Here is a 16,111-nt window from a genome sequence, read left to right as displayed (position 1 = left end):
AATCATGATTATTCATTGCTTTTCATTTGTTTAGCTTTACTGCGGTTTTGAAACCTAATAAGTGCGCGCTTTGCGTTTTCGTTTTCATAGTTTTTAGTTTGTTTAAAGTTTGAGCGAATTATTATCATGTTTTGCTTTCAACATTTTCGTTCGTGGCACACATCAAATAACACACACACACACATTAATTATTTATTTGTTGTGCTCTCATCATGCCATAATACACGTATTTTTTCGTTTCGTTCGTCTGCCATTTTTATTTGCATTACATTCAATTGTAAGTTATGTGAGTTATGTTATGTATATGGTTAACAATATAGACATTTGTGTTCACATAGTTTAGTTAATTGCATCAGAGAGATAGAGTTAAACAATATTCTAATCGGATCGGAGGAGTTACTCAATTAGTCAGAATTAAGCTTGTAGAACATACTCGAAAGTATATTCACAATTCGGCTTGCCGAACTCAGGCTCATCATTCCCTTTAATAGGTATTGTAAGTTCACTTGAGTAATGCCCAAATGTGGATTGAAAGTCGATTGATTTATTGTTTGTTGAATGCTAATGTGAGTTGGGTCAATTGTTCTACATTATCATTGTTAATTCTCAGCTCGATGCTGTTTTCGTATTTTGGCAAAAATGAATTACAAATATTACACGAACACGAATATGATTACAATTACATTCAATACAAATACGAATATGAATACGGATACGAATACGAATACAAATACAAATACGAATACAAATACACATACATCCATGCATTCGAAGCCTTTAGAAACACACACTTACGAATTCAGTTACATTTAATGACAATGAGAGCAACAGCGACAGTGACAATAACAATGATAGATGAAAGCTGGCAATACGTGTAAACAACAATTACAATACTTATTACTCTAGGTGCTAGGTACTATTCGAATCGCGAATGGCGAATCGGTGGCTGGCCAAGGCGTCGTATACGTAATGCAACACTTGAAACTGCTTCGCACTCTCTCTCTCTCTCTCTCTCTCTTTTTCTTTCTTCTTTTTGCGCTCGTTCTCTCTTGCCGGATCCACACATTTGTCTACAATATCGGGAGACTAATCCTATTCGAAATACCTATGGTACCATATACGGAGGGAAGGAACTATGTTAATTTGCATTGTCTGCTGTAATTCGTGTAAGTGTTGAAATTAAAGATAAGCCATAGATCGAACTGTTACAAATCTATTTCGTATAAACGCTGATCAGATTATAAAACTTAGGATCGAAGAACTAAAGTGCCTTGAGAGATCTTGAGCACTTTGCTAATGGGTTGATAGTCTCTTTAATGTGAATTTGCTTTCTTTGTGCGGTATTTGCGGCTCCTTCAACAATGCCTTAATTCCTAGTTCAACTCCTGCTCTCATTCCGATTCCGATTTCACTATCGATATCGATAACTATGACTATTACGATTACTGTTACTGTTACGAATACACAGACGATTACGGTTTCGATTTCTTTTTCGATTTCGATTACTAACCAAACGCAATTCGACGCAACGCCTTTTCAATTTGTATTATGATTATTATGATTTACTTCATTCTTTTTATCCGTGATTGTCGAGGTCGGTTTTTGTTTTTGTTTTGGTTTCGGTTTGTTTATTCAAGTTTACACACTAAGGAAAACACTCAATATTTGTTTGGCTTCTTTGCTGTTCAACATCAACACTTCACTTTGGCTTCAGCTTGCATAGCTTCTCTAACATTTAATTACATCCATTTACATATCGATTATTTGGGGTTATACATACATCAGACTACAGGATAATAGTACAAGCAGTCGATAAACTCGTACTCCTGCTCATAAACACGACGGCTGACAGCTGCTGTTGCTACTTTTAACTACTTATAAAGATTCATTTCTAAACATTTTTAAGCCAACATTCAATGCGCTCTAATTTAACGTCTATACGACAATTGCTTAAGTCTTTTAGTCTACATTATTTTGTCAAGGGGTTTCTTGGGGGGGAGGGGATGGGGAGGGGGTTTTCTCGCTTTCTTTTTCTTCTCTCAATGCATTCAACACATTTAATAGTACTATCATTACGATTATTCATATATGCTCTTAATGCTTCCCTCTCCTTTTACGGGGAGGGGGGAAGAGTGAGTATTCAACGTACATACGATTCAACTAAGGCTGCAAGGGCTCAGGTTTAACTTTTGTTTTGTTTCCATCAAATATCAATTTGAGTATTGACGCTATTCGATTCGTTTCGATTTGGTTTTGGTTTTGTTTGCTTTGGTTTACGTCTAGGCGTTTCTTCGCTCTCAAATGGTTGTATATAAATATAGTTAACTATACATGCATGTTCTTGGCATTACCTACAACTAATATTCATATATGTATATAGTACACACCTATGGATTCTACATTTTAGGGGCATACTGTTTATTTAGGCAAGATTTTACTTGTTACCCGTATGTCTTTATGCTTTATATATTTATAATTATACGTATTTCTATTATTCGACTAAGTTTGCAACATTGTGAAAACCAGCACATTCTTAGATAATACACAAATTGTTTTCGTTTTAATATCTTTGGGTTTCTCAACAATCTTCACCGTGTCCCTTGCCATTTGAAGACACTTTTCACTTAATCTATACATTTAATTTCTAAATGTTTATTCTTTTCTTTTTTTGTTTTTGTTTTTGTGTAAGGTTTCCGTAGCGGCGTTTTTCCTCTTGGCACTCGCAGTGCACAAGAGTTTTCAAATTTTCCTAAATTCAAATTCAAATGTAAATTTGAAAAGATCTTTTTCTTTTCGTTTTAACAAATTGTATACATATTTAATGGACACGTGGCAATGGACGTTTCAATAAGCATCCGCTCTTGACATGAGGACATCTGATACTTTGATGCTTTGATGATAATATTCAAATTAAGTACAATACAAAAGGGTCAAGAAAGAGTTTCAAGTATCAGGTGCAATCATGCCAAGTGCTCGATCTTATTCTGTGTGTTATTCTGTGTGATTAACGGTGGATATCTGATGATGCATGGGTTCTTATACATATCGTAATATATATATATATATATATATATATATATATATATATATATATATATATATATATATAAATATATATACTTAAAGAGTATACATATTTATGTTAAATACATCAAATTGATTTAATGTCTGCTTTGGTTTCTTATGTTGTTTGCCTTATGTAACTATTAAACGTTTTCATTTTTGTTTTCGTCTTGGTTTTGGTTAAATAAACTAGATTATTTCATAAACTTTACTTTATCAGTACGTGGGTGGGCTTTGTGTATTTCAGTTTCTAGAAACTCTTCTGGCTTTATGTGTGCTTGGGGTTTATCAAACTCGATTCGATTTGATTCGATTGGGATTCTTTTACAATTAATCGCTTCTCCCTTCTCATGCTCATGTATGTATTTGTGTTTGTGTTTGTGTTGTTGTGTGTAAACGTGTTTTTAACCTGGTTTTCCTCTTGCTTGTTTTGGGCCATTACATTACATTCAATAGCAAAACTTATCGCCACTATATACTAAACTATAAAAATGCTGTACGTGAACATATCCAGCATGTTCTACACACACACTTACGAATAACATTTACGAGTATCAATTTGACTTAATTAGCTGCGCTGTAAAAATGTTCCATTTAAAAATTGCACACTAAAAGCGTACATAACACAATTGCGATCGCGGTCACAGCGGCATCGAAAATTGTTGGGAATCCTTTATAAAATTCATAAAAAGATGCTTAAGGTTACATACATGTATCGTTTCGTGTCTCGGGTTTCGGTTTCGGCTTCGGCTTCAGCTTCGGTATCTCGTTTCTTGTTCCTCGTTTCTCGTTTCTCATTTCCTGCTTCGCTTCGATTACGATTCATGCCAAAACTGTTGCCTACTTTTTGGGGCATCGCAACTGCCAACGATAAATTGCGTATACGCAGTGTGTGAACATGTTCTTTTGGCTATTCTATCCTTGTCTATGCTAATTGCAACGCCTAACACAAAGGGACAATTGAAGCACACTTTATACTACGAATGCGATTACCTCCTGATTCTCTCTCTACATCGTCTTCTTTCTCCTTCCTTCTTGGGTGGGTTTGATCTGTCGAATGTGTGGGAAAGTTGTTGACGGAATGCGCTTAAAATATGAAATCGCCACAGTCCATGGCATAGTCAAAGTCCTCGCCGCCGAGATCGTCCACGCCCGTCGAGTGGAAATCGAAGCCACCGATGTCAGTGTGATAGACGGCGCCGCTGCACGAGGTGTCGATCAGATTGGTGCAGTGGGTGGTGGGCAGTGCGTGGAGCGTGAAGGTGTCTTCGCACTGCGACCAGGTGAGGCCGCCGCTCCACACTCCGTTGGGCAGTGTGGCCCAGCCCCAGCCATGGCCCCAGGGCAGAGCACAGGCCAGCGAGGCCTTCGAGTCCGGCTTCTTGCTCAGAATCGCCACAGCCGCATCGCTCTTGACTAAAGGATTCTGGTCGTACATGATGCGCTGAGTGGTCAAGGCCGTCGACGTCGATGTCGCCGTCGAATGCGATGTTGAGGTGTTGCGATGATGCCTGTTGCTGGAACTCTTGCGCTGCTTCACCTCCGAGTTGGTGGCCGCTAAAAGAAAGGGATAATATGGCAACTTTGTCTTTGAGTGACATTATCATCATTGTACTCACGTCTTATGCGCACAAGTGGACGCCGCAGCACGTTCATCAGATGCGGCTTGTCCACCACCAGTTCGATTTGTGGCGGCGGTGGCAGAGTTTTGGTTATGGCATCGATCCAGTCGCTCACCTCCTGCTCCGACTTGGCCAGCATCCAGTAAACCTTGGAACGTTTGCGTCGCGAGCCCAGCGCAATCAGCTGTGAGACACTCACGCCATCGGGCAGTGGAGGACGACGCGGTATCTGGCCAGTCCAATGGGCAATGGCCAGCATCTCGGGCGCCTCCTTGACGAGTATCTTGCCCGAGGGCGAGGAGCGGCCTGGCTCCGTGAACCACGCCATGGTCGAGTCATCGTAGAGTATGACCCACTCCTCGGCCCATCGATTCCACAGCATGTGCTCTGCAAGGGGATTCGATTCGATGATAAAAGATGCTGCACTCTATTCTGAAGAGCGTTTTTATGAGCTACTCACTTTTATAGCGCAGCAGGTAGCCGCCTTTGATTTGCTTCCCTCCCGTGCCTGCAAAGCAAGAAGAGAAATCGGGCATGAAGAACTGGACACTAAAGCGGGCAATTTAGTTCGTCGAATCCGTTTCCGCTGTTTAATTGAAAACGCACCCACACACACACACACTCTATTAGATGTTCGAATGTCCTGGTATTGCTCTCCAATCAGGAGGCAGAGTAAGCTGCAACCGCTGACCAAATAACAACTTCTAATTAATGCATGAATTTCTCTCAATTTTGACAGCTAACATTTGTCCTTGGCCGCAGCCTTTCGTCCCACTTCCTTTCCCCTGAACCCCCATTTCAATGTACATTTATATTCATTATTCAGAGTTGATTGAATCAAAGCCGAGCTGTTTGAAATACAAGTCAGCGGCAGTGCAAATTAATTCATTTAATCAAGTTCAAGCATTATTGTGATGCAATTAAGAGATCGATTTCATAAGAATATGTTGCAGCATCAACTTGAGATGACAAGAGACCTTGCAAGACCTTTAAGTGCACTCTCTCACTCTCGAGAAAGTGCAACTGCAATTGTCATGCGATTAGATCGAGGGAAGGGAGGAGGGAATAGTTGGTCCCTGGCAACTGGCAACTGGCAACGAATTTAGCCCAGTTGCTGATAGCTTGTCAATGCAATAAGCTGACACAGCAATTGAAAAACGCTCAAGGCTCGCCTGCAAATTTCTTGGCAAACTGTTTGCTGTTTGCTCGTTGGGCTAACCCCTAACGAAATGCAGACGGATGGATTATACATCTGAAAATCCACACACACACATACATAAGTGTTATACATATATCCGTATATATTTCTGTATATATATTTGATGCTGGCAAGTGTCGACTACGTTGCCTCTGTAACGAGGGCAATGTGGCTGCTGATGGCGACCCCGAGAGATAGGGAAAGAGGCAACCGACTAACTGGCTGACTGTCTGACTGACTGACTGACTGACTGACTGACTGACGGTCGCCGAAGGACATTGTAGACTGTCAACTGAGAACGGACAACGTAGAACGGACATTGGACACATCGTGTGTAGCACTTCAGAACACGCACACAACCGCATTCATATTTCACATTCTACGTTCTACATTCACATTCACATCCACATCCACGTGACAAAGCAGTTGAAATAGCAAGTGGCTGCAAGTGGGAGGCAGCGAGAGAAAGCGACAACAAGAGAAAGGAGAGGGAGACTTACTCGTAGACGACACACGGTTGCAAAATCAACTTGTACATAATTGTTAAGATGCCTCGGGGTCGTAATGGGGCCGAAAGCGACGACAGCAGGGCTTGAGGAAAAGGGCGCCTACTTTTCTGCTATCCTGCCATCCTATCTTCCTGCCATCCTGCTGCACTGTTGACTGCTGTACACTTGCATGATTTATGCACGTGGGTGCTTTCAACCTACAGCAACGACAACGACAACGACAACGATGACAGCCAGTCGAGTTGGCTGCCTCGCTAGCTGGATTCATTTTCGTTGCATTCAATTTACTTGCAAGGGACAAAGAGAGAGAGAGGGGGGAGGGCATGAATTGGGGATGGGTCTCCTGATTGTTGTGTTGGCTCTGCTTAATGGTTTAATGCAGTTTACGTGCTCAGGGTGGCCAATGGGTGTGGCACTGACAGTGTGTCACTGTGGCATTGTGGCACTGGGGCACAGTGATTGAAGCATAATAAACGCTGCTGAATTTCTCTTGATAAGTTCAGCTCAAGTGCTTGTATGTAGCATAAGTATGTCCTTACATATGTTCATAATGAGCAGGTCAACAATGCGACCACAGCGACAGATAGAGAAACGGAAGCACGCAGCAAGCTACAGACAGAGACAGAAACAGAGAGAGAGAGAGAGAGAGAGAGGGAGCGCTAGTGAGAGTGATGCAAATACACCCCCAGCACAGACACACACACACACACACACACATGGAGAAGCAATCTGTGTGTATGCGAGAATTCATTGAGAAAAATTGTTAGCCAGGCACGCGAAATTCACGAGCGAAAAGCGCAAAAACGAGTTCAAGGGTTCTGCCTCAAAACGGGGACAGTCCCGCACACACACACACACACACAGGGGAGGTCTACACATATACATATATACATACATATATAGTCATTTATTTGGAACTTGATCCTGCAACTTACCCGAGGGCTGCTGCTGCAACTGCAATTGTTGCTGCTGCGACGGCGTCGAGCTGAACTCTTCGCTCCTTGGCTTCACCTTTGAGCACATGGAGAACATATTTGTGGCGTAGTCCTTTTGGCAGCTTGGTTAGTCGTTTAATTGATCAATAGCTGAGGTTGAGAGCCTGTACCGAGTCCAAGTGAAAGTGGTAGAAGAAGTTGAAGTTGAAGATGCTCGCATATATTTAGTTCATTAACGTCCTGCTCCTTCTCCTCCTTTGATTAGTTAAGACAGTGAAGTGATGTCAGCACAGACAAAATACAGAATCGAAATCGCAATCGGAAGAAAAGTGTCGCTGTCTTCTTCCAGCAGCAAGGCAGAAAAAACGCGCGTGTTCCGTTATCACTGTTCGAAGTTACAGCACACACACACACACATATACGCATACACGCGCGAGCTCACACATACGACAGCACACACACACTCGCACACACTGGCGCGCGAAAGTGTTTGCTGGTGTTGACGTCGCTTTCGCTTTCGGTTGTCGGATGTCGGATCCGGATTCGGTTTTTGTTGGAGGTGCGAGCAACGCCTTTTCAGCTCAATTTCTAGCAGTTGTTGTTCTTGTTGTTGTTGTCGTTACACTTGTTATTCTCGTTGTTGTTGTCGTTTGATTTCGCACTGAGCTGCTGCTACTTCTGCTGCTGTCAATACTGATGATGATTGAAGGAGCCGGGATCTGACCTCGTCTGTCGCTAATTAGATTTCCAATTTCGATTCGTATTTGCTTTTTTTTGGTTTTTTGCCTTTTCAATTATTCGTTGCCTACTTTCCTAGGCTGCGTTGCGTCCGGCACGCGGAGAACACAAAGTTAGACAAGTAGTTGTGTGTCTCTCTCTCTCTCTATCTCTTGCCCACTCTTTTGCGTTGGTGATGCCCGTCAATCAAATGGCAAATGGCAATAGCTAATGACCCAGCAAGCTGACAGTTCCACACTTATTTCACTTTGATTTGTTATTCGCTTGCTTCCTCTATTTTTTTGGATGGATTCTGCGGCTTGCTGACAAACTGAAACTGTAACTGTAACTGTAACTGAAGCTGGAACTCAACCTCAACCTGGTGCGGCTGCTGCTCTTCTTCCTCTGCCTCTTTCGCTTCTGTCTGTCTTCTCTACTGTCTGTGTGTGTAGCTTGGCGTTAGTTCTCCGCTGTCGCTGTCGCACCTCTGCTTGGTTTGACGACCGAAACCCGACTGACACGACGCTGACAGACGCTGTTGTTGCGTAGCGAGACTGCGTTCGGCATTCGTGTACTGCGCCCGAAGTTAAAGCCGAAGTCGAAGTCGAGGCTAAAGCCGAAGCTCAGACGACGGCACTTAAAAAGCTCTCGTTTGAGGACTAGGACAACACAAGCAAAACGCAGACGAATGTAGAGGGCTGCCTGCTTCTGTTCGTTTGCTGGCGCTGCTGCTGCTTCTGCTGCTTTGTCCTTCAACGTCCTAGAGCAACAACATGCGATGCGTCGAAATGCCGATGCCACTGGTGGCAAACCGCCCGCCAAACAGATGACAGCAGACAACGAAGAATCGAGGAGGGGCAAGAGAATGGAGACGAGTCGGCAGACAGCAGTTAACGCAGCCGCTGCTGCTACTGCCGACGCTGCTGCTGCTGCTGACGCTGCGTCACTTTCACTCATCATCCTCACTTTCGATGGAGCTGGAGCTTTTTGTTTGTTATTGCTCTCTGTTCTCTCTCTCTCTCTCTAGCTCTCTGCATCTATCTGGTGCTCTCCCGTGTTAGTAGGTTACATGCACACAGGCACACGCATACATTACACGCGAATACACACATACTTATAGCACCTCACCCAGTTCCAGTTTCATCGTCATGTTGTCGTCGCCATCGTCAGTCACTGTTGTCTTTCACTTCTTTTTTTTTGGGAGTTCACTACAAGCGGGATTTGGGGTCTCGTAGTGGCAACTGATGTTCGGGGCGGGGAGGGGTTGGACCACTGTTGTGTCTTTTGTTTGTAGCAGCATCCGCTCGCAGTCTCTTGTCCCCAGTGATAATCGGTAATAATGCCTTGTGTCACTGTTGAAATGGACGCCACAGCAAATAAACAGCTTACTAAGAAGAGAAAAGGAGAGGCGAGCTTTTCAAGTAGTTGTTCATGTAGATCATGATCCTTTTCGGCAATAAGGGGGAAGTAGTAATATCTAAATGTGTGAGGTTTACATCTTCTGACTGACTGACCAAACTATCAAAGTCCAGTTCAAATGGAAAATGGTAGCAGACTGAAACATTGATACACAGAAGATTTCCTTTGTAAGTGGGTCAAATACCATGTGAAAGTTCATTTAGAAAGCTTAATAATTATGTTATTCAATCCGATAAGCAGCTGCACGTGATTTAATAAGAAGAGACAGCTCTAAAATGCTGCGCAACAAATTAGCAGTTGTTGCGATTTTGACCATAAGCCTCTTAACAATAATGAATGCAGGAATTTTCCAGTGTGTTTCCGAAAGATGCACGTGGCAGAGCTTAAGGCGGAAAGAGAGAAGAGAGAAGAGAAGAATGCATTTATGATGCCACGACAAGCACATCATTTAATAATGAACAAACATCTTACCTGCAAGCACTTAAATAGGTCAGCAGCGGCAGAAGCAGAAGAAGCTTTAGTTTTATCGTCCTCAGCTGGTGATTCCTTTGTGCTTCGGCTTTTTGTGGATGTGGATGTGAATGTGAATGTGGCTCGGGGCTAATGTGGAAGCTGATTATGCTGGCTGTAGGTTCAACCTGAAATCACTTAAGCACTTTATGAGTATGCGCCGCTAAAAGAAGCCAACCAAGGCACCGCGAAACTGCTTTGCCAAAGCCCAAAGCAGGTGGATGACGAAGAGAAGAATGGAGGAGGAGGAGGAGGAGGCTGTGGCTTAAATAGGACAAAGCACGCCTGCAGATGGCTCCTTCGATGCCGCAGCCAAGGCTCTATTGAGACGTAATGCCTTTGTAAGTGGCATTAATTTGATGCTGCAGCAGTTGCTCCACTCTCTACTGGCCCCTTGCCCCTTGCCACTTGCCACGCTCTGGTGGCGCTGCAATAATAAATCAATTTTAAGTTTATATCTTGCAGTGGAAGAAAATGCGTCGCCTCTGCCGTGTGATGTTCCATCGTCGTCGTCGTCGTCGTTGTGGCCTGCAGCCTTTTTCAAGGCCTGGGCGTTTTCACTTTCGGTTTCCAATTACACACAGCTGCGCTTGCTCTCCCTTCTCTCGTTCACTTTGTCTCTCTCCCTCTTTATATCTCTATCTGCCACAGTTTGTATCGAAAACACACACACACACACACACACACTCAGAGACAGCTTAAAGAGTGGCACGGTTTTTGGCTCACACTCCTGACCGTGACACAATTTCCATTGTTGAGCCACCGACTCAACCACAGCAGCCCCAACAGCAACAGCATCCCGCTATTGAATGACTTACACAAGTAATACAGTCCTCACACACACACACACACATGTATATGTTTTATATGCTTGTTAAGTGGTCCGAGCACCGTGTCCTGTGGCCCCGCCCTCAACGTGCTCCACTTTCGATTTGGATGTCGAGTACATAACACATTTGATCAATTGAGCATAAATTAGTCAAGGCAACACGATACAACAAGTGGCAAGTTGTGATTAAAATAAATTTTATTATCATTTGGTGATTTGATTTAAGGCTCTATATATATATATGACGATGATATCTCGCACGACATATAAATGAATAACAAAGTTACGCACACAACAACAAATTCCAATACAAATACAATTACAATTACAATTACAAATGCAAGTGCTATGCAGGTCCTGGTTGGTGTATTTACAATCGAATGGATAAAGGAACTAACTCATTGCCCTTGGCAACGATAACATCTCTTTTTTTGTTTGTATCTCTGTCTCCTCTAGGTTTAATGTGTGTCGAGCCTAGACTTAGCTTACTATCGTATAAATTCTTCTCTATAAACTAGATATACAATTTTCTCTATAACATGCTTAAAATGCCACCTCAAACTTCAGGCAAAAATAATCGCAGATTGTTTAAATATAAATTTGATAATAAAGTAAATACGGAAAGCTGCTGCAGCCAAAATATTGCAAATTAATACCATATATTATTAATATTAATTCATGTAAAATGTGCCAATTTTACGTAATTATTTTTGCGTTTTGTACTCGACTTTCGAATTGCCAAAAAATTATGCTACGTCTTTGTCTTCATGTCGTCTTCGACTTCTGGTTTTGGATTTGGTTATTGAAGCTGTGTAATACTCGAAATTAACATCACATCTTAACATCGGATTGGATTGGGTTGCATTGGATATGGATACATACGAGGTACTAGAAACGAGTTCCGAGTACAATAAGGACACAAATACGCTCCTTAGCGTATCAACTTAAATGAGGGGGGCGTTGGCGAGAGGGGGCGTGATTAGCAGCAGCCGATTAACAAAACTATGAGAAAAGTATTCAGTTCTGCAACGCGGCACGTAGCAGGCTGTCCAGGGTGAGTTGAATGGTTCCATTGGCAGCTGCTTGCAGAACGGATGGTGGCTTAGGTAATGTCGGAAATAGTCCGGCTGTTCCTGTTCCTGTTGCCGCCGTTCCAACGCCTGTTGCCCCCGCCAGGGCCATAGTCGGCAACCCGCTGTTGCTATTGTTGCTGCTGGAGCATTCGACAACTGGAAGTGGGGCTGAATCTGGGGGTGGCGGCGACGTGACCGCGTCCACAATGGCGGACGTGCTCAACGAGTTCAAGGCGGCGACATTGCTTTGCTTGCGGGGCGGAGATGGAGGCGTTTGTTGGCTGCAGCTCTGCTTGCCATTAGGCGTCTTGTGCAGATCATCCGTCTCCGTCTTCTTTTCCGCCTGCGTTTGCCTCTCCATCTCCAGCAAGGCTTCCGTTTCCGCTTCCGCCTTGGGCGCAGCTTCGACGACATCGCCGCTCTCCGTTGCCATTTCCGGCTTCTGTTGTTGCGCTATGCTGTTGTTTACCTTGTTCCAGAGGCTGCTAATGGTCCGCTTGGCAATCTTCTCGATGAAGCTCTCGCCACTGTTGTTTGCCACATCCGTCACAAACTGTGGCGGCTGCTGCTGCTGACCACAATCGCTGCGCGTGTGCGAGATGAGACGTGGTCGGATTTGAGGTCGCTCCGCGGGCAACTCGGGCAGCGTGGAGGAGACGGCTCTGCCTTGGCTTACCAGTTCCAACATGATGCGACGTGTTATGCCCTGCACAAATGGTTTCTTCTCCTCAGTAATGTAAGCTTCCCATTGCTTTGGCTTCGTCTCTTCCACTGCGGCAGCTGCGGCTGCATTTCCTGTGGGCCGTCGAAGTTTGGCGCGCATCGAGTCGACGGCTGCAGCTGCAGCTGAGGCTGGTGCTCCAGAAGGATCAGCCTTGAAACTGACAAGATCATAGACAAAGTCCTTGTTAACCGCTTTCACGCGCTTGCGAATGGGACGCTTCTCGAAACTGCGCTCCCCGGAATCCGGCGAAACTTGTGTACGCGACTTACGACGCTTTTTGGATAGCGGCTCCTCCTCCGGTTCCTCCTTGACCGCAACGCTAGCGGCAACAGCAACGGGTGACGAAGGTGCTGTTTCCACTGATAACTCCGTGTTGGTCTTCAAGCGCTTCGAGCGCTTTTCGTAAGTCTTCGGCGCAGGCTTCGGTTCAGCTGTGGGCTCGACTCCAGCGGCATCTAGCGACTGTTCCTTGTCTAGCAGCACAATGTCACCGTCGACATCGTCCCGCGAATACTCGCATTCATGTGTAGCCACATATTGCTCTGTGAGCTTGTCGCGATCGCCCTCGATTTTGTGCGTGAAGCCGAGATGATTGACAATGTCGTAGCGACGAAAGGCGCGATAGTCACAAATGGTGCAACCGAATCGACGAGCGCGATAATGAAACATGGAAATGTGGCGACGCAGATTACCGAGGGCATTGAACTGCTTGTGGCAGATTTTGCAGCGACAACGCAGCTGCTTCTCGATGGGCACATTACGTTTCTTCTTCATCTTTGGCTTCGACTCGGATTCGTCCACCTCAGTTTCAATGCTGGGCTGCTCCTCATGCTCCTCCTCACTGTTGTCGTTGTCCTCGCCTTCCGCCTCACCCTCGTCGCTGCTCGAGTCGCTCTCGTGCGGCAGCTGCAACTTGTCCAACGACACGGTCTGCAGAGTAGGCACATAGCTGCCATTCTGCTCGGCGAGATCGGCAAACATTTCATTTAGCTCTTTGGGGTCGATGATGCTTTGCATGTCAACTGGACTCGCTGCAGTCGACTGACGCTCCTCTACACTGTCCAGATTACTAGCAGTGTTTGAATTGACCTTTAGCTTCTTGACGGCAGGCGCTGGCTTGGCCAACGCCTCTTGCTTTGCCCGACAGTTGAGCAGATGCGTGGACAACGCAGCGCGGCGCTCGAAAGACTTCTCACAGTAGATGCAGAGTGACATGATCTTGCGTTGCTCGCCATTCGCGTCGCGCTGCTCAACAGGCTGCCCCACAACATCGTCGGAGAGCTGCAGACGCTTCAGCTCGCGATTGGGGCCCTTGGCCTGAACATCGCCCTGCTGCATGCGCCGCTTGAGGATTGTGTTTCTCATCATGCGAATGCGTCGCGTTGGTTTTCTGCAAAACGGTAAAGATAACGAATCAGCTTGCATACTTGCTTTCTTGATTGAGCTACTCACTTGTGATCCTTGGAGAGATGTCGTATCACGGCGGCTGCCTGCAGAAAAGTAAGTGAACAAGCCGGACACTGAAAAACAAACGCTGACGACGAATGATGCTTCTGAATGTGCAGCTCCAGCGTTTTGTGTGTCTGGAACGTCAAGTTGCCTGCAAAATACGCTTTAGACGAAGCCTACTTAAGTGATAACAACTCTCTTACATATTTCACAGAAGACATTTGTCTCGGCCTCGTCGCTAATCGACTGCTCTGGTGTCTCGACGGTGTCGCTGCTCGTCACCGCTTTGCCATCGGGTCCCACAACGGTGCGTTGCTCAGGATCGAGCATGTGATGCACCTCGTTCACCTCCGTCTTGATGCTATCGTCGTCGCGCTCCAGCTTGATCGTCTGGTACACTGCTTGATTGGAGTTTGTCATGGCCTCCAGTTGAAGCACTGGGGCATCAGCAATAGAAGCAGCTGGCGGCGCCTTTTCGCGGCGCAATCGCTCGATGACCCCACTCAGATCTCGCATGCTACCACGCATGGGTCGAATCTCGCGTGGGACCGGCGAGCATCCTGTGCTGCGACTCCGCAGCATGTGCTCCATGTCCTGTGAGCTTGTAGGTTGAATTATCATCGTGGAGTTCTGATCCTGCAAGCAGTTAACGAGGTGGGGTTAAAGAACACTTTTCCGTGTGGCATAGGACAGGTATTAAAATATGCTGGCTTTACGGCAGACTCACTGTGTAGCCGGCGTTGTGGCTCGTGATGCGGGCGCTGATACAGCAGAAAACCCGCTTGTGGCTGATGAAATTGGCCAAACTGCGGAACATGTTGCGGCACACATGGCACTCGTAGATGAGGCTGCACTCCTCGCTCAGCAGTCGACGCACCTGTAAGGTGGGATCAAATAGTTTTGAGAGATGCTGTCGATTGTAGAGATGCTGCCGCCATTCTTGAAACCAGCTGCGTCACGTACGCAACGCTTAGTCAACCAAAATTGCTCACTTACCTCACTTGTTCCGTTCTCATAGGCGCGGCGCGCTTCTTCGAAACCCGTGTGAGCTGTTCGCAGCGGTCGCTGCAACAAACTCAAGTCATTGCCACCGTCCTCGCCATTGCTTAACTGTTGTGTATCCGAGTTGAAGCGCGAGTTACGCTTCCTCATTGCGCTCTTCATTTTCTCTACTTTGAGGCACTTGGCAAACACACACACAGCACTCTTTTACTGTTATTCACCACGCACCAGTGTGCGTATTGCACTTGTTCCAACTGAAGTTGGCCTGCACAATTTGCATATAAGTTAAGTTCTCTGTCACACAAATTTACACCTGTATATTGCACATTCTACAGTATGCAATTTTCGCTTATTTTGTTTCTCGCTGTTCTGCGGGCTGGAGAGAGAATGCTACTCGTTCCATCATCACTCGCTGCACACCGTTTACCAACACTGGCATATTGAGTCACCCCTGCGTAGTAAAACAGCAAACGGCCCAATGCTAGTATAAAATACTTGGACGTAATTTAGTATTTTTTCGATTTAAAAATGCGGTCACTTACCATCCATATTGGCTCCATCTTCCCATTCATATAAAAAAATGGCGGTACATGTTTTTCTTTCTAGGATTTTTCGAGAAAATTGTAACCTAAGGTCACATGCCGACAAATAAACCCGCTTTTTAATAATAATTCTAATAATGAGTTTATATTATTTAAGATATCGATGTTGGCCATCAAAATAGGTTTTTAGTTTTTTTATTATACTGTGTATATTTTAGAAGATTTATTATTTCGCTCAAGCTTATTGTTGTTGACATTTAGTTGTTTTCCAATACATTTGATTTGGTAATTCTTGAACTAATACTAAGCAAAGTTAGTGATTCTTGCGATATACGAATATATATATGTATAATGAATCTCATTTATTGTAAAAAGCGCTTGTCATAAAATAAAGTTGAATAATATTCGTTTTGCACTGCTGTTTATCATAGTTTCGACTTGGTGTTTACATAAAAATATTTATATATATATGTATTTCGATTTATTTTTATTTGTTGCGAAACTCAATAATTTAATATA

General features: G+C 44.5%; 2 protein-coding genes across 3 annotated transcripts; both read right to left on the bottom strand.

Moving 5' to 3' along the window:
• Positions 1-3,844: 3,844 nt before the first annotated feature.
• LOC117575120 (uncharacterized) lies at positions 3,845-7,518 on the bottom strand. Its single transcript, XM_034259219.2, has 4 exons — positions 7,328-7,518; positions 5,146-5,193; positions 4,683-5,072; positions 3,845-4,620 (listed from the first exon to the last, which is right to left on the bottom strand). Exons 1-4 carry the CDS (start codon positions 7,422-7,424, stop codon positions 4,151-4,153), a joined length of 1,005 nt encoding a protein of 334 aa, XP_034115110.1. The 5' UTR covers positions 7,425-7,518; the 3' UTR covers positions 3,845-4,150.
• A 3,475-nt stretch (positions 7,519-10,993) lies between these two features.
• LOC117576500 (uncharacterized) lies at positions 10,994-15,434 on the bottom strand. Of its 2 annotated transcripts, XR_007955376.1 has the most exons (6): positions 15,045-15,434; positions 14,776-14,925; positions 14,252-14,684; positions 14,052-14,199; positions 11,685-13,989; positions 10,994-11,610 (listed from the first exon to the last, which is right to left on the bottom strand). XR_007955376.1 is itself a non-coding variant. In XM_034261279.2 (5 exons), the coding sequence occupies exons 1-5, from the start codon at positions 15,210-15,212 to the stop codon at positions 11,820-11,822; spliced, it is 3,069 nt and encodes a 1,022-aa protein (XP_034117170.1). In that variant the 5' UTR covers positions 15,213-15,434; the 3' UTR covers positions 10,994-11,819. The 2 variants fall into 2 exon arrangements, 1 of the variants encoding a protein (XP_034117170.1); XM_034261279.2 differs by having other exon boundaries at positions 10,994-13,989.
• Positions 15,435-16,111: the final 677 nt, after the last annotated feature.

Source organism: Drosophila albomicans, chromosome 2R (assembly GCF_009650485.2).
Source record: "Drosophila albomicans strain 15112-1751.03 chromosome 2R, ASM965048v2, whole genome shotgun sequence".
Lineage (NCBI taxonomy): Eukaryota > Metazoa > Arthropoda > Insecta > Diptera > Drosophilidae > Drosophila > Drosophila albomicans.
Note: the sequence above shows the minus strand (reverse complement) of the source record. Positions and strands in the feature narration are given on the sequence as shown.

Coding starts and splice junctions, on each gene's coding strand:
- LOC117576500 (XM_034261279.2), bottom strand. CDS start 15,212: ATGAAGAGCGCAATGAGGAAGCGTAACTCGCGCTTCAACTCGGATACA. Junction 14,685..14,775: donor GCCACAACGCCGGCTACACA/GTGAGTCTGCCG, acceptor AACTGCTTGCAG/GATCAGAACTCCACGATGAT. Junction 14,200..14,251: donor AAATGTCTTCTGTGAAATAT/GTAAGAGAGTTG, acceptor CGTATTTTGCAG/GCAACTTGACGTTCCAGACA.
- LOC117575120 (XM_034259219.2), bottom strand. CDS start 7,424: ATGTTCTCCATGTGCTCAAAGGTGAAGCCAAGGAGCGAAGAGTTCAGC. Junction 5,194..7,327: donor GTTGCAGCAGCAGCCCTCGG/GTAAGTTGCAGG, acceptor CTTGCTTTGCAG/GCACGGGAGGGAAGCAAATC. Junction 4,621..4,682: donor TCCACTTGTGCGCATAAGAC/GTGAGTACAATG, acceptor CCTTTCTTTTAG/CGGCCACCAACTCGGAGGTG.